At 40.4% G+C, this 22802-nt stretch overlaps 1 protein-coding gene across 2 annotated transcripts in view; it reads left to right on the forward strand.

The window, feature by feature from the left end:
* The window catches only part of pknox1.1 (pbx/knotted 1 homeobox 1.1), a 97321-nt gene that overhangs the window by 50320 nt on the left and 24199 nt on the right, over positions 1-22802 (forward strand). For both annotated transcript variants that reach the window (XM_059029747.1, XM_059029748.1), the window contains exons 3-6: positions 3435-3541; positions 3772-3943; positions 11766-11936; positions 20129-20243. In XM_059029747.1, the coding sequence (XP_058885730.1) occupies positions 3435-3541; positions 3772-3943; positions 11766-11936; positions 20129-20243 (565 nt within the window). The remainder of the gene's footprint in view (positions 1-3434; positions 3542-3771; positions 3944-11765; positions 11937-20128; positions 20244-22802) is intronic.

A 22802-nucleotide genomic window follows, 5' to 3' on the forward strand; every position in this document is an offset into this window, starting at 1 on the left:
CGCACTGATAGGCTGATTAAAACTTTGTAATTTGAATAGTAAACAAGAACGTTAACTGCTTTGGAGAATTTCTTTTGTAACGTTACTTGTGGACGTTATTTGTTTAAGTGCAATGCACACAGGACAGCAAAGGAATCAAAAAGGGCTATCTACAGAAGGAAGATACGTAGTTTGCATCGCTTGCGTTGTGCAGTAGTTCATTTTTTTTTTCCTCTCCGTACTTGTTTGTATGCATTGGCCCCTAAAAGGTGAATTTCGCGGTGACCCCTAAATTTCACGATTTCCACGAAATCGCGATTTAGGTAGACCCCTATATATATGCCATGGATCCTTATCGGTCCTTAGCCAGAATGCTAAAGGCAGTTTGTCTTCCTTTTTAGCACATCCCCATAACGCTGGCCTTTTGTGGCTCCCAAAGGTACAATTGTAAAGGAGAGGAGAAAGTTAATTTAGTTGTAATGCCACCAGATTGTGGAATTCATTCCCCTGTTCTATTTCAAATGCTGCTTCGGTCAATATTTTTACGTCCTGATTAAAGACTTACTTTTATAGTTTAGCCTTTTTAACCTGACTTACAAATATAATTGTTTTCATCTATTTTATTTGCATTTTGTGTTTTATCATTCTTATTCATTTCTTGTTTTCTTCATTTGTTTTCTTTTTATTTTTTTATTGTCATTATTTATTGATTTTATTATTATTATTAAAATAACTATTGAAGGACAGGGTTAAATAATAATTATTTTTTTGTACATTTTGTAGTTTTAATGATAATGATGTACAACATTTAAAAGGCTCTGGCAGAACATATACCAGGACCGGGAATTATGTACTGCATTTAATGTGAAATGTTACTTAATATTTATTTAGATTTTATTGTTGTTCAATGAAGACATAATTTATGGATCACTGTAATCTGTACTGTATTATGTTGCATTTAATTGCTATTTGGGCTTTCTGCATACTGCACTTTTTATTATAGTTCCTATTAATAAAAAGAGCCACTTACTGAAACATTGTTGAATAGTACCGCAAATGTAATTTGTTTTTACGTATTGCTTGAATTTTAGTATTATGTAGCATTATTTTCTGTCAGTAGCACTGATGTAAAATTTAAGGTTTAATTGTTTTGTAAATTACATGTATATGATCATTAAAATACATGGAAATGCCAATCCATAGTAGCCATAAAACTGCGAGTAGTAAAATTAATCACTAATTTGTGATTTTACAGTACTTGGATGGAATTTAAACATGCTTTCAATCAAATTCATTGTTATCAAATCACATGCAGAAATCACATGAGAAAAGCACTCTCATCAGTCTAGGCAAAGGGAATAAGGATTCATAAGTTCCCTGTAACATATTTATGTAGGGACTAGGGAGGAAAGTATGGCAGCAAATATTGTATGTTTAGATTTGAAAAAAATAACATTTTTATTTTTAATAGATGCAATGATTCTAGTCATGTTTTATATGTAGGTCCTACCTCCGGAGGGGAGGATAAAGAGGAGGCATGAGTACATATGTAGGTTTCATTAACATTTTTACATTATGTTAATTTTGATAAAACATTGTAAGCTAAAGGTTATTGTAAGCTTTTAACAATGGATAGACAATTTTATTTTTCAGACGTTTTAATATAAATAGTAAACAAAGACATTGATAATGACAAAAGAAAAGGATGCAGCTAATAACTGACTCAGCCCTCAGGAAAGGGCTTAGCATGATTCACTTGGATCACTCTTATTTGTCAAGTCTTGCTGCTTACAGTAGCATGGGTCAAATGACAGCCATTAATTAGCAATACAATATTTTCTTACAAAGATGCGCAAAACAAAGACACACTGCGTATCCTGGTTTCCCTTTCCTTTTCCTGAGTCCCGAACTCCCATCGCAGACCTCATGTCACAATTTTTTTTATTGTATCTTTCTAGTGTAAGTAACAAGACTGGTGATATGTCACCCCTGAGAATAAACACCAGTTGTGAAATGAAATGGCTGCAGTATTATTTTATATACCACTGTTTGGGACCTTAGACCAGGTTCCTGTATCTGCGGAAATATTTGCCTATATTGTCTATATTGATTTTTGGCAATGACTGGCCTGGTTTTCTGAAACTATGACTGTTTTTTTTTCTGACTTGCTTTTCTGCTTATACAGTGAATGTAGGTCATTATCTTTTTTATCTGTTAAATGTTTTCAGCCATGGCAGAGGATATGTAAGATCTGACATGCTTAAGTACATTCATAAAGACAAACACAGTAAATACGTCAGAATACTTATACATAGCAGTGGTGTCAAAATTGCCTTAGATATTTAACACATTAGAAAAAGGGATATAAAAAGGAATGGTGTGAAAACTATATTAAGTAGCCATTTCATATAATATGTCTTTATGAAATCACTAAAACTTGATTGTGTTTAGTGAGACAGATATATTAACATACTTGTACATTAATCTTAACTACTAAGGAAGTCAGTTATCTCCCCACAGTAAATATCATGGGTTGCTGTTATATTTAACACACATAATAGAAACACAATTATTTAGATTCCAAAACACATCACTCTTGTACAATTGCAACATGGTGCAAAAACATGTTTATTAAATTAATATTTGTACATTTGTAAGAATTTTGTTAGTTGAAAAGGTGAGTTGTATTTAAGGGGTAGGTTGTATATCAAATGTGTTTTTTTTTTATTTGTATTGTACTGTTTCAGTCTGTACAAAGCGTTTCAGTCATAAACAACATACCAGAAACAGGGACTTCTGTTTGATTTGTTTTCAGTAAATTTAGCATTTGTGTTGCATTCTTTCCAATACTACAACAAATCTTACGTTGTATTGTTCAGAAGATGTGAAGCTTGATCTAAGGAATTCTCTGGATTCAACTGTTTTTTCCATACATTATACTTGTTATAGAAACAGAATAAAGCAGAATTGACATTCAAGTTTAGTGATTTCATTTCATAAAGGGCCATTCAGAACAGAAAATAGGAGGCACTTTTTTACACAGAGAATTGTGAGGATCTGGAACCAACTCCCCAGTAATGTTGTTGAAGCTGACACCCTGGGATCCTTCAAGAAGCTGCTTGATGAGATTCTGGGATCAATAACCTACTAACAACCAAACGAGCAAGATGGGCTGAATGGCCTCCTCTCGTTTGTAAACTTTTTTATGTTCTTATGTTCTTATGTAATCCTCAAGATGTACTATTTTACAAGATTGAAAATATATAACAACCAGTACTATACTATAACCACCAATTCAAGGGGAGTATTTCTCACAGTGTTTTGTGTAACACCAGCCTTCTGGCAATTTTAGTGTTATGCAAGTCACCCTTCTTTCAAAGAGTGGGTTATTCATAAGTGTACAGCTTGCTACATCATACAGTGTTCATCTCTATTTGTTTCCTTTCTTCCCCCAGATGCAAGTCGTAACACAGGCCGATGCTGAAGCCAGTCCTGGTGGTGGCAGCCCAGCCCCTGCAGAACCACAGACACCAATGGATGCTGATAAAGAAGCAATATACAGGTGCAAAACTGGGATTTCAGGAATGTGAAAGTTATAGATTTTATGTTACTTAATGTTAACATGTGGGATATAAAGTTTGCACCAGTTAAGGTGCTTGCTTCAAATGGACCAGAAGCATCTCACCTTAGGTGTTTTGTTAGCTAGTCAGGTTAGACAAAACATATCTCCACAGCAAATCACAATGCGCTTTGTGTACTATAACTTATTTGATATTCTGTTTTTATTACCAGGCATCCTCTCTTTCCATTGTTGGCATTACTTTTTGAGAAATGTGAGCAGTCAACCCAGGGCTCAGAGTGTATTACTTCTGCCAGTTTTGATGTGGACATTGAAAACTTTGTCAGGATACAGGAAAAAGAAGGAAAGGCCTTTTTCAGTGAAGATCCAGATCTAGATAATTTGGTAAGTGCAAGGTCACCTTTAAGTAAAATGAAATCTAAGAAGAGAAGTTGATATTAATATTTATTGTATGGTGTCTCCATTCTGTAATTATTTTGGTGCAAATGTGTATTTTTGAGTTTTGGTTGGTGTGTGTTGAGCTGAAAAGAAAAATCTGTAGAAAACCAAAAAATGTTTTTTTTTGTGGAAAAATATAAGTTACCTAATAATTTTAAAGGTTAATTACTTGGAGTAATAAAAAAGGAACAGTTGACAATCATGTCTGTTATCTGTTTCATGAAAAAGTTGATTACCTTGACCTACATCCACAGTGGGTACAAGTAAAAATGTAAATAGACATGTGCACAGAAGGTATGTATGGATGATTGATTTCCATTACACGAGAGTAGATGTTAAAACTTCATGCTGATTTGAACTCGGCTCTCGCCAAGATAAGCACCAACTAAGACGTAGCTTTACAGTAAACTAATGTGATCCATATGCGTCTCCATCCATTTACGTTTCCTTCCATATGATGATGTAGATATCCTTCTGTCTGGTGTTAATGGCTGAAGTGTAATGCTGGCTCCAGGGATTAGCTTATTTTGCCTCCCTGGCGCATCAGCACACAACGGCTGCGATGCTGGCTCCGGGGATCAACCAAAGTGCGGCCTCCCCAGCGCATCAGCATGACAACCGTCTGGATTGAGCTAAGTAGGGTACATCTCTGGGGTTTTCAAGTGGGCACCTTCCATCCTCAGTGTTTCGTCGACTAGCCCACGACACCTCAAGAGGGCTCGACGGTGATTCTGGCGTCCCAGCATCACCCCCCTCCGTCCCCCACTCAACTCAGCCCAGCTTACTTACCTGTCCCCAGCCAGAATCTTTCCTTCTCAACCACAGCCAGTTGCTGCTCCTCTCTGCTGCTTCAGATAAGTTCTTCACTGTGCGACGCAACTCTTGGCCACTGAATCCGACGTCTCTGAGAAACCGGGTTGTAGAGTGTGCCACAAATCCTCGACAACCCACTTCCACTGGGTAAACCCGAACTCTCCATCCTCGCTGTTCCGCTTCAGTGGCTAGTTGAGCATACCGCAGTTTCTTCCTCTCATACGCCTCATCTACAGCGTCCTCCCATGGCACTGTTAACTCTACCAGGTGAACAAGGCGTGCTGATCCAGACCACAAGACAATATCTGGTCGAAGGTTAGTGGTGGCAATCTCAGGTGGAAAAATAAGCCGTTGACCAACATCTGCCAGCATATTCCAGTCTCTAGCAGCTTCCAGTTGTCCTGGGCGAGGATTGGTTTTAACACCTTTTCTTGGTGGTTGCTCTCCTGGGCGGAGGAATGTTGTCTTTTGTGTGTAATGTTTTGATGGAACAGGTGGCAACTTATTGGTCATGTTACGCTTGTCTTCCAATGCTAAGGCCAAACATCGCAGCACCTGGTCATGGCGCCAAGTAAACCGTCCTTGGCTAAGAGCCACCTTACATCCTGTCAAAATGTGCCTTAATGTTGCAGGTGATGAACACAAAGGACATGAGGGATCCTCTCCTACCCAGAGGTTTAGGTTCTGTGGTGATGGGAGAACATCATATGTTGACCTGATGAGGAAACTGATCCTGCTCTGTTCCATTGACCATAGGTCTTGCCAGCCAATCTTGCGTTGTTCCACACTCTCCCATCTCATCCATTCTCCCTGTTTGGCCTGGGAAATGGCCTTTATACACCTCATCCTCTCCTCCTGCTTTTGCACCTCGTTGACTACCAGCTTCCTTCTTTGAGCTGGGGCCGCCTTGTGCCATGTAGGAGGAGTTGAACTGAAACCAAGACCCCCTCTTCCATGCTGAACTTGCCCCATGATATCACCAATTCGAAGGGCAGCCTTTGCATCTTCCACAGCTTTCTTTGCCGCCCACTTTCTTCCAGTTTTCAACACAGGTGCTGCCTCCCTTACGCATATATCGCGTGACTCTACTAATGTCATTTCCAGTCTGACCTTGGCGCACTTAAACTCCTCGGTTAGAGCAGAGACTGGTAGCTGCAGTATTCCTTTACCATAAAGTCCCACTCTGCTGAGGCAGCGTGGAACTCCCAACCATTTCCTGATGTATGAACTGATTAAAGCTTCCAGCTTCTCTACTGTTGTCAAAGAAACCTCGTACACAGTCAGTGGCCACAGCAACCTCGGCAGTAGACCAAACTGAAAGCACCAGAGTTTTAGTTTACCTGGTAGAGCGCAGCTGTCTATGCTCTTCAACCCTTCCACTGCTTGTTGTCTAACTTCTCCCACACGAACTGTGTCCTTTAGATCCCCGTCGTACCATCTCCCAAGACTCTTCACTGGCTTCTCAGATACTGTTGGTATTGCCTCACCATTAATGAAGAATGTTTTATCTACTACTTTGCCTTTAATTATAGAGATGCTCCTTGATTTAGTGGGCTTGAATTGCATTCGTGCCCATTCAATGTTATTGGTTAATTTGCCCAATAATCGATTAGTGCAGGCTACTGTTGTAGTCATGGTTGTCATGTCATCCATGTATGCTCGAATTGGTGGTAGTCGCATTCCAGAAGCCAAGCGCTCTCCTCCTACTACCCATTTTGATGCCCTAATGATTACTTCCATTGCCATGGTAAAAGCCAGTGGAGAAATGGTGCATCCTGCCATTATTCCAACCTCTAGGCATTGCCATGTAGTGCTGAATTCTGAAGTTGAAAAACTGAATTGCAAATCTCCAAAATAGGCTTTCACTAAATTTGTTATTGTCATCGGTACACTGAAAAAATCAAATGCTGCCCAAAGTAGTTCATGTGGCACTGAACCATATGCATTAGCCAAATCCAGGAATGTCACATGGAGCTCCTTCCTCTCCTTTTTAGCTGATTGAATTTGTTGCCAGATCACATTGATGTGTTCTAAGCAACCTGGGAAACCTGGAATGCCCGCTTTTTGTATTGAAGTGTCAATGAAGCAGTTCTTTAATAGGTAAGCTGACAATCTCTGAGCAATAATGCTGAAGAAAATCTTGCCTTCTACATTTAATAGGGAAATGGGACGAAACTGACTGATGCTTGTAGAATCTTTTTCTTTAGGTATAAAGACTCCACCTGCTCGGCGCCATGCTCTTGGTACAACCTGTTTTTCCCATGCCACTTTCATCAATTTCCACAGAATTCGTAGAACTCCTGAAGCACTCTTGTACACTCTGTACGGAACTCCATTAGGCCCTGGAGATGATGAAGCCCTTGCTTTTTTCACAGCTTGCTCTATTTCTTTCCACTTAGGTGCACAGTCCTCCATTTGGTATTCTGGTGGATTGATAGGTGGGATGTCTGACGGAATTGACATAGGCTCCTGCCTTTTTGAATCTGTATGTGTTTCCTCCAAATATCTCTCCAGCTCAACCTTAGATGCTTTTAGTGTGCCATTCTTCTCACTGGTGAATAACTTCTTTACAAATTTGAATGGGTCTTTATAAAAGTTAGCTCTCGCACGCTCCTTCTTTTTGTAGCGTTTCCGTAGGCGCTCAGCTCTGCGCAATGTTGCAAGCTTATCTTTTATGACCCTTTGTAAGAGATTGAGTCCCTCCTTCTGACTTTGTTCTGCTCTTCTCCATTGGTTCCTCAGCTGTCTCCTTTCTCTAACTAAGCGTTCAATCTCCTGCTGCCGTCTAGACTTTCCAGGAATAGTTTGTACTTTTTCCTTCCTTTTTTCAACTCCAAACCTCTCACTTCCATATGCGTAGATGATGTCCCCAAATTTATCCAGCTTCTTTTCAACTGTTCCACTTAATCTTTCCAATGCAACGCAGAGATCTGTGTTTACTGTGTCCCATGCAGTTTTCTCACAAGCTCTTGGCCATTTAACTCCAGGCTTGTGCCCGTTGAGGTTCTTTTCTCTCTTATGCTGGTTTGTCTGACCGGGTTCACAAGGATCATTAGGTTCATCACTAACTGTGTCCATGCAAGTCCTCCTCACATCTATGACAGGGGTGCTGATATCCTGCGAACTGTGGTTTGCTTCCTGTCGCTGGATTTCATTCGACTGACTTCGTAAGAAGTACTGATCAATGCGAGGCCCTTGTCCCTTCTCCCTCAAGCATTTCATTCTCCCTTGATGAATCTTCAAACCCCTGGCCGTTGTCGCCTTGCTCCAGCCGCAGACACAAACCTGGAGTTCCATGACTGTATATATCCAGTTTGTGATTACTGTCAATAATTTTGGTAAAGAATGTCCTTATGAAGTTGGAAGTGTGTTTACCTAGATATCGACTGATATGTTTTGATATTAAAACATCCTCGTATCTCAGTGTTTTTAAGTTTTAATGGGGTTCATTTCCTACTTTCCCGTTTTAAACTGTGTTTAAAATGCCCATTATTTAAGTTTAAATATTATATTTTATGGAAATGAGTATGAACATAAATGTCATTTAAGAGGAAAATGAAAATTTAAAGCTGTCATAACTACAGAAAGTTTGATTTATGTGGTCTGTTTTTGATCTTAATTAAAGAAGGCATGCCTTACGATTACAGCACAGTGGAACATGTGGTCTGATGTAGTTTACTTGCTCTCAGCCAGAGATATACTGTATACTGTGGAACTTTATAGTCATACTCAAGGAATATTTTCTGGGTCCCAAGTGGGTAGTCAAGTTTGCTTAAAATACTAACCCTAATAATAGTCCTACCCAAGAAGAGATCCAGGCAGTTAAGAGTTACAACTACCTACTAAGTTTCCTATGTTGGAACTGTTATACCAGATGTATACTGTGCTGAAGCTGAGCCATAAGCTGCCCAAAGCTTTTCTCAGTGTTTCACAGACCTTTCTATTTCAGCCAATAAACTTAGCAATCATAAACACATCACAAATACGTATGTTTTAGACATGTGCAATAATATTTTTTCTATTTCATTTTTAAAAGGAATTTAACATAATAAAGCTTTCATATTTGAACCAGTGATAAGATTATATCCAGAAAAAAGTATGATCTATTTCTCAATTTGCACCATTCTATTAATATGACACTACGGATTTTGACAACTCTCTTTATCACTATACGGGCTTGAATTTCAGCGCGGGATCGCATATCTGCAACTTTCAGTGCGGGAAAATTCCGCAGAGGTACTTTAAGACACCAAGCTACTGTATTTTTCACCCAATTTAGAATACCTGAAGCACTACAACAATCTCTTAAGTGTCAGTGACGAAAGCACTATGAGACGCAATCTGAGAAGTTCTGGTTTAAATAAATAAATTAAATAAATAAATAAATAAATAAAAGTAGTGCTGGATATTTTATGTGCCGCGAGACTATTCTCTCGTACGTGATTCTCGGCCGCTATCTTTAAGCATTATAGAAACAGTACACTGCAGTAAGTATGCCTGATCCTGTTGCAACTTACATAATATGAAAGGAAATGTTGTGGTCTTTTAATTTTATATGTTACATGCATGCAGTACAAACTATCCAGTAGTCAAACATAAATGAAAACAGTGAAAAACAGGCGGAATAGGGTTGAGTCTAAAGAGTTTAAAAAAAAAGAAATGGAGCGCTGGTTAAAAAGAAAAGCACATCAGGCAATGGCAAAAGCAATGGAGAGTGCTCTGTCTCACAGTGATGAACAGCTGTTAGGTCTCCTGAAAGCAGCTTATTTTAAAGCAACACCAGTGTGAATGATGGTGCAGTAATATATATATATATATATATATATAGTTTTTTATGTGTAAAAGTGCCTTTTTTTTGCTATTCCCCCCTAAAATGTCGGAATCCCCCGGTAAAGGGGGGGGGGGGGATCTCTGCTGACTGTCTGGCGCATGCGTGATACTGCAGGAAGGGGGCAGCAGCCTCGTAGATCTGTCTGTCAGTCATGGCAGTGACACAGAGAGGTGGGGAAGAGGGTGTGTTGGCTTTCCCTCTCTCTGAGTGGCTGTGAGGCGGGCCTTGGGGGATTGCTCGGCCCATAAGTACTGCGCTTGGTTATGAATTCGGGTGGCCGTGATTGGGAATACACAAAGACGCTGGTTGAGAAGGCCAGTGTAAACAGAGACCAGGCATGAACGCCAGTGGATGGAGCGAGCGACCAAAATAGGCAAACATGGCTGAGGAAGACAGCCAGCAATAAATAAACCATTTATTAAAATATATTGTTACGTACTCGAGGGGATGTTTGTAGTGATAGGGGAACCTTGGCCACCCCAGTGTATAGTGCATAACAGCTTAGGACGGTGATCCCGAGCTGACCGGCTTAGCGGCAGTGGGGCCACTGCGTAAGCAGCACCTTTTTTTGTAGTTTTATTACTGTGTTTTATTTTACCTTTTCATTTCGCCTTTTGTTTTAATTATTATTTTGAGCACCCCACCACCCTTCCACACCCCCCAATTGGCTGCAGCATAGGGGGGAAATCCCCGCCCCCCAGTACAGAAAAATGAAATTCAAGCCCTGCTATATGAGTTTGTAGCTGTTTTAAAATTGAAGTTTAGGACTGCCGCTTATGTTAGTTAAGATGTAAAGAAACCAGATGAAAAAGTTCTGTTCCTGTTTCTCCCCAAAATGTGTCTGTTGGGCAACCTCGTTAAAATTCCAGCAAGCTCTATTTTAATGATTTTTTTTTTTTTTGAGAAACCATTTGAGATTCAGGCTTTTACTTGTAACACTAAATACGCAAATATCTCTGGCAAAATGTGTGATTGACTGTGCAACTTTACCATTTAAAAATGATAAACACCACACAAAATCACATTCATCTCAAGAAATACAGGTTAATGTACAAGAGGACATGACTGGCATAGAGACCACTAGTAATAAATAGTAATACAGCTTGTATAAGAAGATAACATCTGCAGCTTTTTACACTCATTTCCACATTGCAACACATTGAGTTTTCCTTGATTTATATCATAGATCAGTATATCATAGATCCAGGTATCATAGATCGGTATGTGGTTGCAAGTTGTGATATTGACAGCAACTTCACTGTAAACAATACGAGCAGATTGCAGTGGTGAAGCTCTACAATCCATTTGACCTGATTTTAACCCTTTGCGGTCCTATGTCGGACCTGGTCCGACATTGCAATTATTCCTATCCGGTCCAATGTCGAACCCTGTCCGACATCATCAAAAAAATGCAAAAAACGGGGTTCTAGTCGTTTTTTCTCCAGAAAAAGCCGAGATAACCATTCAATGGCCGAGTGGGAGCAACAGGAGCCAAGACAAGCCGAAAAAAAAAAGGGTGTATCTCATGAATAGTCATACTTGCCCCTGGCATCAGATAGAGGCGGCCATAAGGAAACAAGCTGGCTGTTACTGAATCAGCGCACAGAGAATATCACGGACATTTGCAGAGCTTTTTTTATTATTATTATTATTTATTTCTTAGCATATGTGAAAGCTATAGCGAACGAAAGGGTGGGTGGGGCTGGAGATGCCTAGTGAGTGCTTTTTTGATATGCAGGGCCTTTTAAACCCGTTTGACTGTGGAAAAAAAATACTTTTAAACAGCGCGTCTAAAATTAACTGCGCGTGTGAAAATAAATTGGACCTGACGCGCCTGACACGCACTTAATAAATGGACTGCAAAGGGTTAAAGTTAAAGCTCAAATCCACGTGAGCTTGAGTATTGCAAAATTTATCGGTGGTTTGTTTTTTCTCATTCTATAAACGCTTTGTGACCCAAAATACCTGATGACACAGACTGTAATATAGAGTTATTGTTTGCACCCCTGCTAGATTCAATAAGTATGCAGATCTTTCCCATAGACAATGCAAAAAGAATAATGTCTACATTTACACAAATTTAAAAATGCTTATTAAATGTGATATGATCTATTTCCCCTGTAGATGGTGAAAGCTATTCAGGTCCTGCGCATACACCTCCTAGAGTTGGAAAAAGTGAATGACCTCTGTAAAGACTTCTGTAGTCGCTACATTGCCTGTCTGAAGACGAAAATGAATAGTGAAACCTTGCTAAGTGGAGATCCAGGCAGTCCTTATTCGCCTGTACAGTCACAGGTAAGCTGCGTGTACATTTGTGTACTTTTATAATTATGTAATGCTGTAATAATTATCCCTAGAAAAAAAAAAAAAAAAATGTATCAACTACTTGCCCACATTTTTCTAATTTACGCTTTATTCGGTTTTCTAGTTACGGGTCTCACCTAACACTGCAAAGTTGATCATCAAAAGGTCTTGGTTCATGGTAACCTTGATGTTGCATCATTCAACTTTTAATTTAGGATTTTTCTTTGTGTCTGATTTTCATTTATATATATATATATTTATATATAGTGCCTTGCAAAAGTATTCAGACCCCTGACCAATTCTCTCATATTACTGAATTACAAATGGTACATTGAAATTTCGTTCTGTTTGATATTTCATTTTAAAACACTGAAACTCAAAATCAATTATTGTAAGGTGACATTGGTTTTATGTTGGGAAATATTTTTAAGAAAAATAAAAAACTGAAATATCTTGCTTGCATAAGTATTCAACCCCTGTGCTGTGGAAGCTCCCAGTTTACACCGATGAAAGAAATTGCCCTAACGAGGACACAATTACCTTACCATTGGCCTCCACCTGTGAACCATTAAAGTTGCTGTCACATTTCCTGGATAAAAACCCCACTGTTGAAGGATCATTGGTCAGGCTGTGAATCTGAAGGAAAATCCCAGTGAGCACAGTTGGATCAATAATCAGGAAGTGGAAGCTGCATCACACCACCCAGGCACTGCCAAGAAAAGGCTGTCCCTCAAAACTCAGCGCTCAAACAAGAAGGAGACTTGTGAGAGAAGCCACAGAGAGGCCAACAATCACTTTGAAGGAGCTACAGAGTTCAGTGGCTGGGAGTGGAGTAATGGTGCACCAGTCAACCATATATCAAGAGCTCTGCATAACACTGGCCTGTATGGGAGGGTGGCAAGAAAGAAGCCGTTACTCAAAAAGTACCATCTGAAAGCACGTCTGGAGTTTGCCAGAAAGCATGAGAGTGACCCAGCTGCGATGTGGGGAAAGGTTTTGTGGTCAGATGAGACCAAGATAGAGCTTTTTGGCCAAAACTCAAAACGCTATGTGTGGCGCAAACCTAACACTGCCCATGCCTCAAGACACACCATCCCTACAGTGAAGTATGGTGGTGGCAGCATCATGCTGTGGGGATGCTTCTCATCAGCAGGGACTGGGCATCTTGTTAAAATTGAAGGAAGAATGGATGGAGTAAAATACAGGGAAATACTGCAAGAGAACCTGCTTCAGTCCGCTAAAAAACTGAAGCTTGGGAGAAAATTCACCTTTCAGCAGGACAATGATCCCAAGCACAAGGCCAAAGCAACATTGGAGTGGCTCAAGAACAAAAAGGTGAATGTCCTATAGTGGCCCAGTCAAAGTCCTGATCTCAATCCCATTGAGAATCTGTGGCACTATTTGAAAATTGCGGTCCACAAGCGTCGTCCAACCAACCTGAACAACCTGGAGCCAAAATCACTCCGACACTGTGTGCAAAGCTGGTACATAACTTACCTCAAAAGACTTAAAGCTGTTATTGCAGCGAAAGGTGGCTCTACCAAATATTAATGTGTGGGGGTTGAATACTTATGCAAGCAAGATATTTCAGTTTTTTTATTTTTCTTAAAAATATTTCCTAACATAAAACCAATGTCACCTTACAATAATTGATTTTGAGTTTCAGTGTTTTAAAATAAAATATCAAACAAACCGAAATTTCAATGTACCATTTGTAATTCAGTAATATGAGAGAATTGGTCAGGGGTCTGAATACTTTTGCAAGGCACTGTATATATACAGTGCCGTGAAAATTTATTTGCCCCCTGTCTGATTTTCTGCGTTTTTGCATATTTTTTACACTGAATGTTATCAGATCTTCAACCAAAACCTAATATTAGATTAAAGGGATCCTGAGTGAACAAATAACACAAAAATTTGATACATATTTCATTTATTTATTAAAAAAAGTTATGCAACACCCAATGCCCCTGTGTGAAAAAGTGATCGCCCCCTCAGACTCAATAACTGGTTACGCCACCTTTATCAGCAAGAACTGCAACCAAACGCTTCCTGTAGTTACTGATTAGTCTCTCACAGCGCCATTTGTGGGTTTTCGAGCATGTACTGCTCGTTTCAGGTCCTGCCACAACATCTCAATGGGGTTTAGGTCTGGACTTTGACTAGGCCATTCCAAAACTTTAAATTTCTTGTTCTTCAACCATTCTGATGTAGACTTGCTTGTGTGTTTCGGATCATTGCCTTGCTGCAAGACCCAGCTGCGCTTCAGCTTCACGGACGGATGGCCTGACATTCTCCTGTAGAATTCTCTGATACAGAGCAAATTCATGGTTCCTTCAATGATGGCAAGGCGTCCAGGTCCTGATGCAGCAAAGCATCCCCAAACCATGACACTACCACCACCATGCTTGACCGTTGGTTTGAGGCTCTTACTGTGGAATGCAGTGTTTGGTTTTCGCCAGACATAACGGGGCCCATGTCAGACAAAATGTTCCACTACGTTCCACAACATTGTTCCAGAACTCTTGAGGATCATCCAGGTGCTTTTTGGCAAACTTGAGATGAGCATTCATGTTCTTCTTAGTGAGCAATGGTTTCCGCCTTGCTACTCTGCCATGAATCCCATTTTTGCCCAGTGTCTTTAACACAAAATAACACAAAAATTTGATACATATTTCATTTATTTATTAAAGAAAGTTATACAACACCCAATGCCCCCGTGTGAAAAAGTAATTGCCCCCTTAGACTCAATAACTGGTTACGCCACCTTTAGCAGCAATAACTGCAACCAAACGCTTCCTGTAGTTATTGATTAGTCTCTCACAGCGCCGTGGAGGAATTTTGGCCCACTCCTCCATGCAGAACTGCTTCAACTCAGTGACATTTGTGGGTTTTCGAGCATGAACTGCTCGTTTCAGGTCCTGCCACAACATCTCAATGGAGTTTAGGTCTGGACTTTGACTAGGCCATTCCAAAACTTTAAATTTCTTGTTCTTCAACCATTCTGATGTAGACTTGCGTGTGTGTTTTGGATCACTGTCTTCCTGCATGACCCAGCTGCGCTTCAGCTTCAGCTTATGTTCTAATGTTAACACTGACCTTAGCCGAGGCGAGAGAGGCCTGCAGATCCCTGGATGTTGTTCTAGGGTTCTTTGTGACTTCCTGGACGATTTTACGCCTTGCTCTTGGGGAGATTTTGGCAGGACGGCCACTCCTGGGAAGATTCACTACTGTCCCAAACTTTCTCCATTTGGACAATATGGCTCTGACTGTGGTTCGGTGGAGCCCCAGAGCCTTAGAAATGGCTTTGTAACCCTTTCCAGACTGATTGGCATCAACAAATTTTTTCTGGAGGTCTTCAGGAATTTCTTTTGTTCGTGGCATGATGTGCCTCTAGAACCTGTGTGCTGACAACTTCACTCTGATGATAAGGGCCAAAGTTAGTCAGATTTATATTGGGCAGCGCTGGCCCAAATCAGGCCTGATTGTTAACCAAAGTACTCAAACAGCTGACCCTAATTATCCCTTTAATTGGGTTGAGTTAACTAGGGCTAATAACTTTTTCACACCTGAAGACTGTATGTTTGATTACCTTGCACACCAAACAAATGAAAGAAGCACCAAACTTTCGTGTCATTTTTTCTCTCAGACTCCCTCTATATACTACTACAACCCACAAAAAAATCTGACCAAATACAATGTGAAAAATGTGCAAAAATGCAGAAAATCAGACAGGGGGCAAATACTTTTTCACGGCACTGTATATACATACATACATACATACATATACATACACACATATACATAAATTCAGTAGGCTAAATCATAAAAACAGGTCTTAAGCCTTGATTTAAAAATAGCCACCGTGGGTGAACTTCTAACATGATTAGGCAGAGAATTCCAGTTGCGGAGCCTGAACACAGAAAGCAGCCTCTCCTTTCCTTCTGAGCCTAACCCTTGGAACAGAGAGAAGGCCACTATCAGTTGACCTCAGCACACACTGAGGCTCACAGGGGGACATAACTATTCCCCTGGGTCGACATTGTCTATACCTTTTAGGATTTTGAATGCTTGAATCAGATCACCGCGTAGTCTTCTTTGTTCAAGACTGAATAGATTCAGTTCTTTTAGCCTGTCTGCATACGACATGCCTTTTAAACCAGGAAATCATTCTGGTTGCTCTTCTTTGCACTCTTTCTAGAGCAGCAATATCCTTTTTGTAACGAGGTGACCAGAACTGAACACAATATCCTAGGTGAGGTCTTACTAATACATTGTAAAGTTTTAACATTACTTCCCTTGATTTAAATTCAACACTTCTCACAATATATCTGGGCATCTTGTTGGCCTTTTTTTTATTGCTTCCCCATATTGTCTAGATGAAGACATTTTTGAGTCAACATAAACTCGTAGGTCTTTTTCACAGATTCATTCTTCAATTTCAGTATCTCCTATATGATATTTATAATGCACATTTTTATTGCCTGTGTGCAGTACTTTACACTTTTCTCTATTAAATGTCATTTGCCATGTATCTGCCCAGTTCTGAATGCTGTCTAGATCATTTTCAATGACCTTTGCTGCTGCAACAGTGTTTGCCACTCCTCCTATTTTTGTGTCGTCTGCAAATTTAACAAGTTTGCTTACTATACCAGAATCTAAATCATTAATGTATATTAGGAATAGCAGAGGACCTAATACTGATCCCTGTGGTACTCCACTGGTTACCTCGCTCCATTTTGAGGTTTGAGAGTATGGCCTCTCTCTAGCTCCAGCATGTTCTCAAAGTGCATTGACGCTATACTGGCTCCTCTGAGACTCAGAGGCATCAGGGTGCTCAATTACCTGGATGACTGGCTGATATGTGCCAAGTCACCATCACAGGCAGTGTTACACAAGGGTTTGGTCACCAGCCTCCTCCCAACAGCTAGGCTTCACGGTGAACCATTCAAAAATCCGACTGATGCCTTCTCAAAGGGGGTTGTCTATCTTGGCGCAAGCCTTGATTCCCCAAAATATGATCGCCCCTCTCTCGTATGACAGAATCCAGAGCTAACTGTCTGCTTGGAGCTTTTTCAGCTGAACCCTGTCTTGTACTGGCACCGCTTGCTCACAGTGTTTCATCACTGTATGGAAGCTCTCTCGTGGTAGAAACAACCAGGTCATCTATGCTTAGGCACAGTTCTGGGCAGTGTTACGAGGAGAGAGGTGGTGACCACAGATGCTTCCAACCTAGGTTGGAGCGCTGTATGCAGGGCATGTGGGAACCCTTATGGGAGAGTCTCCACATAAATGTTTTGGAGCTGTGGGCAGTTCATCTGGCCCTGCAGCACTTTTCCCAGGAGATACAAGGGAGACACTTGTTGAGCAGCACGGACAACATCACGGTGGTGGCTTTCTTCCAACTGCCAGGGCAGTCTCCGGTCTCCCGGTCTCAATCGTGTTGCCCGGAAGCTTTTGTTATAGGCTCACGAACACCTGTTTTCAGTAAGAGCAGTTCATCTGCCAGTGGTGAGGAATTGGGCAGCGGACCTTCATTTAGAGGTGGCTCCCACAGTTCGGAATGGTGACTTCACCCAGAGGTTGTGAACCTCATCTGGGAGAATTTCTGGGAAAATTTCGGGTGCATGGAGAAAGGCCTCTTCGTGACCCAGGAGTCCACCCATGCTCCCCACTGGTATACCCTATTGGAGAGACTCTGCTTTATGCTTTTCCACTGTTGCCACTGCTTCCACTGTACGTGGAATAGGTCAGGCAGGACCAGGCTCTGATCCTGTTAGTAGCCGCGAAGTGGCCCAGGAGGACCTGGTTCACGTCACTGGCACAGCTCCTGGTAAGTCAGCCGTGGGAGCTGCCAGCCGGTCGCAACCTGCTGAGCCAGACATGGGAGATTCTGTGGCATTGTGGCAGTCGGGTGTGTGTGTGTGGATTATTGGGTGGCATGGAGGGAGTTAAAATCCTCCCTGCAAAAACGTGTATAAATAAGATGATCACGGGTGTTAGCTTGGTTAGTGTTGGATTTGATGTTGATGTTGATGAGACGTGGAGGTTTTCATGTTGAGTGCTGTCCTGTCTTGTTTGTGTATTTATGTCCGTGTCTCGTCCTGTAGTACTGTAAGTGTTTTTATACCCTTTTGTTTTGGCCCTTGTGCCATTTGTTTTTTTCTTGTCTTTTGTATATTATTATTATAATTAACCTCGGGTTATCTGACAGGGTTATTGACGCGCTTCAAAATACTAGAGTAGTGTCTATGTACTCCCAGTATGGCTACAAATCTTCCAGACATGGTGTCAGTTGCGTAAACTAGACCCCACGACTTGTCCCATGGCAGATATATTGCAACTTTTGCAGTACCTTTTTGATGAAGGGAAATCTCCCTCCACACTTCAGGTCTACCTGCCAGCTATAGCTTGCCATATTAAAATTGACTCGGTCTCCCCTAGGAGCACACTTCCTGGCGGGACAGTTTTTGAAGGGTGCTCAGTGGTTAAGACCCCGTAGGAGGGACCTTGTCCCTCGCTGGCGACTCAATGTAGTGCTGGATGCGCTTACGAGACTGCCATTCGAGCCCCTACATTTTAAAAAGCTTTCCTGCTTGATATTGCCTCTGCCAAGTGGGTAGGTGAAATACAAACATTTTCAACTGCGAAAGCTTGTCTGTTCTTGCAACCTCTTGCCTTGCAACCTCTTGGCATTATTCCAGGGCGCATCTGTCTCAGATATTTGCAACGCTGTTGTATGTGCCACGCCTTATACTTTTACCAGATTCTACCGACTGAATGTTGTAGGTCAGCAGAACCCTGGTTTTGGGATCACACTTTTAACACACTTTTCATTGTGTTCTACGTTAAGTCCTGGGGTAGTTAGCCACACACCTTAATTGGACGTCTGGTGTTTAAATGTTTAAATGGTGTTTAAAAGGTTACTCAGGATAACCTTGCAGCGTATACACCCTCACTATACTGTAGACCATATGTCATCTGTCTTTCTTAGCACATCTGCCAGTGCTGCAAGTCCTTCACTTGCGACAGCTTGGGTATTGTATCCCATTCGGGAATAGTTATATTTCATACTTGAAAGGGAATGTTAGGCTGCTATCATAACCCTGGTTCCCTGAAATAGAAATGTAACCATTACTCTTCAAGGTCGCTGCGTTCACTCCCAACACAGCAGGCCTGAAGAGAAAATGTCGCTGATCCCTATGAGACAGCTGTTGATATTTCTGGGGGCGGAGTCAATGCCTGATGCAGACGAGGCTCTTAAAGAAGCAGCTTTGATATAAGTGTTCAGGCGTCCCAGGTGGATTGAACCCTTGAGCAAGGAACTTTACCTAGATTGCTCCAGTAAAAACCCAACTATATAAATGGGTAATTGCATGTAAAAAAAAAAATAATAATAATAATGTGATATCTGTATAATGTGAAATAATGTATAATGTGATATCTTGTAACAATTGTAAGTTGCCTTGGATAAGGGCGTCTGCTAAGAAATAAAAAATAATAATAAAATAATAATATACGATAACGGTTACATTTCTATTTCAGGAAACTATGTAATCACATTTAACAAATTCTGCAGTGCTTTTACTCAATGTCACTTTTATAAAAAAAAAAAAAAAAAGCTATTAATTTAGTCTGAAAAATTGGATTTTAGCAAGTGCATCTGTGATGCTCTCAGCTAATAACCAAATGCAGCTGTTCAGAAGATTCTAAACAAACAAAAGATGTGTTTGTGTCAAAGTAAGAATATAGCATACAAGGATTTTGCATGATCATATACTTTGATTTGATATTTATTGAATCTTATTTGAAAAAAATAATTAAACTGTCAAAATGGTGTTAAACATTCATTTTTAAATATTATCCCCAAAGTGGGGTGAGGGCTTACTTTGGAAGCTGCATAAGTTTTAACTGTATGAAATGTATAGAATCAAACACATAAAAGTAGCTGAATTAATAATTTTTTTATACGTTTCATATTACATTTTAGATTTTTCAAAGACATGAATGAAAATTAAATATTTGCAATGCAGTGTGCAATGCAATGCTGAATTAGAGTAAAAAGACTACTGAAGTGACAAAATTGTATTTCAGGAAAAAAATCATGAAAAAAGAGATTAAGCTCAGGTTTCAGTGTTCATGCAATTGCTTAATTTATGTTTTCATCTGTTTTATGCCATCAGAATTCTGGCACTTTTACTGGCACTCTTAGTCCCCAGGGAATTGTGGTTCCTGCTTCAGCACTGCAGCAAGGAAATGTAACCTTTGCAACAGTTAACCCAACACAAGTTGTTGCAGGTAAGATTTCTGGTGATTTTTGCTTTGAAAAAAAGAATAACAAAGTAAAATATACATAAAGCATAATGTGTACATCTATTTTAATAATTGTATACCTGCTATTTTGTGTATTATTCAATATTTTCCCAGTACTATTTTCTACAATATTTTGATTTAAAAATCTGCTTTATTACATCCTAGTATACAGTAGGTACCTTTAGACGTCAGAGGATCAAATGATGTTCAAACGTCTCACATTGGTTCTCTGTTCACAAACACATTACACCGTGTAACAATTTTTTTTTTTTTTTGGTTCCTGGGTAGTAAGTGTTATTTCCTAGGAGGCAGTGTGGTCCAGTGATTAAAGAAACAGCCTTGTAACCAGGAGGTCCCCAGTTCAAATCCCACCTCAGCCTCTGACTCATTGTGTGACCCTGAGCAAGTCACTTAACCTCCTTGTGCTCCGTCTTTCAGGTGAGACGTAATTGTAAGTGACTCTGCAGTTGATGCATAGTTCACACACCCTAGTCTCTGTAAGTCACCTTGGATAAAGGCGTCTGCTAAATAAACAAATAATAATAATAATAATTGCTTATGCCTCAAAAGTATAGAAAATGGCTATTATCCCCCACAAACTTTGCTTTTGTGACCAGGACAGTGATATTTTGAAATGTACCTATTTTCCAGAACATTCCAGATGATTCAGTGCTGAGTAAACTTGGAGTAACTTCTAGAACTTTCTAGAACTTTCCAGTAATATAAATAGTAGTATAAATACAGGGGCCTGTTCAGTTTAGTTCCAGCTGCCTAAGTGGATACATATCTGGACGCCTTGAAGTATGAAGAGTACGGCTGGGAGGTCATAGGAGACTTCAAAATGGTGGCATTCCTGATGGGTCTCCAAGGCGGTTTTACCAAGTTTCCCTGCTATCTTTGCCTTTGGGACAGCAGGGACACCAAGGCGCACTACCACAGGCGGGACTGGCCACAGCGGACCGAGTTCTCTGTGGGGAGGAATAAAGTCAAGTGGGAGCCACTGGTGGACCCCCGGAAGGTGCTGATGCCACCACTGCACATCAAATTGGGCCTTATGAAACAATTTGTCAGAGCTCTAGATAAGGAGTCGGCAGCCTTCAAGTACCTTCAAGACTTCTTCCCTAAGCTGTCTGAGTCAAAGGTCAAAGCCGGTGTCTTCGTCGGACCACAGATAAAGAAGATCCTGGAGTGCAATGAATTCCCCAAGAAGCTCACTAGTAAGGAGAAAGCGGCTTGGAACAGCTTTGTCGCAGTGGTTTGGGGCTTCCTGGGCAATCACAAGGCCGAAAACTATGTGGAGCTGGTTGAGACTCTGGTGAAGAACTACGGCACAATGGGCTGTAGGATGTCCCTCAAAGTCCATATCCTTGATGCTCATCTTGATAAATTCAAGGAGAACATGGGAGCGTACTCGGAGGAGCAAGGCGAGCGCTTCCACCAGGATATACTGGACTTTGAACGCCGCTACCAAGGACAGTATAATGAGAACATGATGGGAGACTACATTTGGGGGCTGATTCGTGAAAGTGATTTACAGTATAATCGTAAATCTCGAAAAACTACTCACTTCTAAACCTTTTGTAGTCATTTTTGTATTACTTTAGTATAAATACATGTTAATTTGGATTCATATGTTGTTTTTTTCTGACTTTATGTGAATGAAAAGACACAAATTCACCCGTTTTCTCATTGGAAATCGGTACATTTCAAAATATCACTGTCCAGGTCACAAAAGCAAAGTTTGTGGGGAATAATAGCCATTTTCTATACTTTTGAGGCATAAGCAATTAGGAAATAACACTTACTACCCAGGAACAAAAATTGTGTTACATAGTGTTATCATCTGATTCTGTTGGCCAATTAAAGTCTGATTATTGTGGCAAGTGCTGGGTGTAGCAACTAGCTTGATCAAAAACTAAATTACTTACACAAAAATAAAATATTTTGAGTGGATGAGGAATGGGAAGAAAATGTAAATCACTTCATGAATATTCAAAAGAAAATTAATGTTTCGAAGTATACAAAAAGCCAAATAGCAGAAGTGAGCAGGACGAGGCAGAGGATGCATAGCGTTGCAAATACTGTTGCATTGAGGTACATGTTCACACTGACAATAAAATAACATACTGAAATTAAGTGACACATTAAACTAAAACAAGAAAGTGAACTGAGAGACAAGCAATCCATTTCTGCGGATTTTACACGCGCTTTTATAAAGTTTGTCAGAGAGCTGTGCTTTGCTGGACAGCCACTGTTTATTGCAGAGGGATATGTATCAGTGACTTTGTGCGACAGTACTGTCCATCAGCTAAAACACTGCCTAACGCTGACAATCTTTAATAAATATTTGACAGAAAATGATGATGCTTTAGTTATGGAACGCATTGATGGAAATGTCCAGCGTGTTTTTTGACACGTCTCCTGATGGCTTGGACCGTCCAGTTCTGTCACTTTTCTTTTTATGATTTCAAGGTGAAAAACCTGGCTTGTTTTGTGCTGATGTCATGTTCATACCTTCTGCAGATACTATTTTCATTAGCACAG

This window comes from Acipenser ruthenus, chromosome 9 (assembly GCF_902713425.1).
Source record: "Acipenser ruthenus chromosome 9, fAciRut3.2 maternal haplotype, whole genome shotgun sequence".
NCBI classification, from domain to species: domain Eukaryota; kingdom Metazoa; phylum Chordata; class Actinopteri; order Acipenseriformes; family Acipenseridae; genus Acipenser; species Acipenser ruthenus.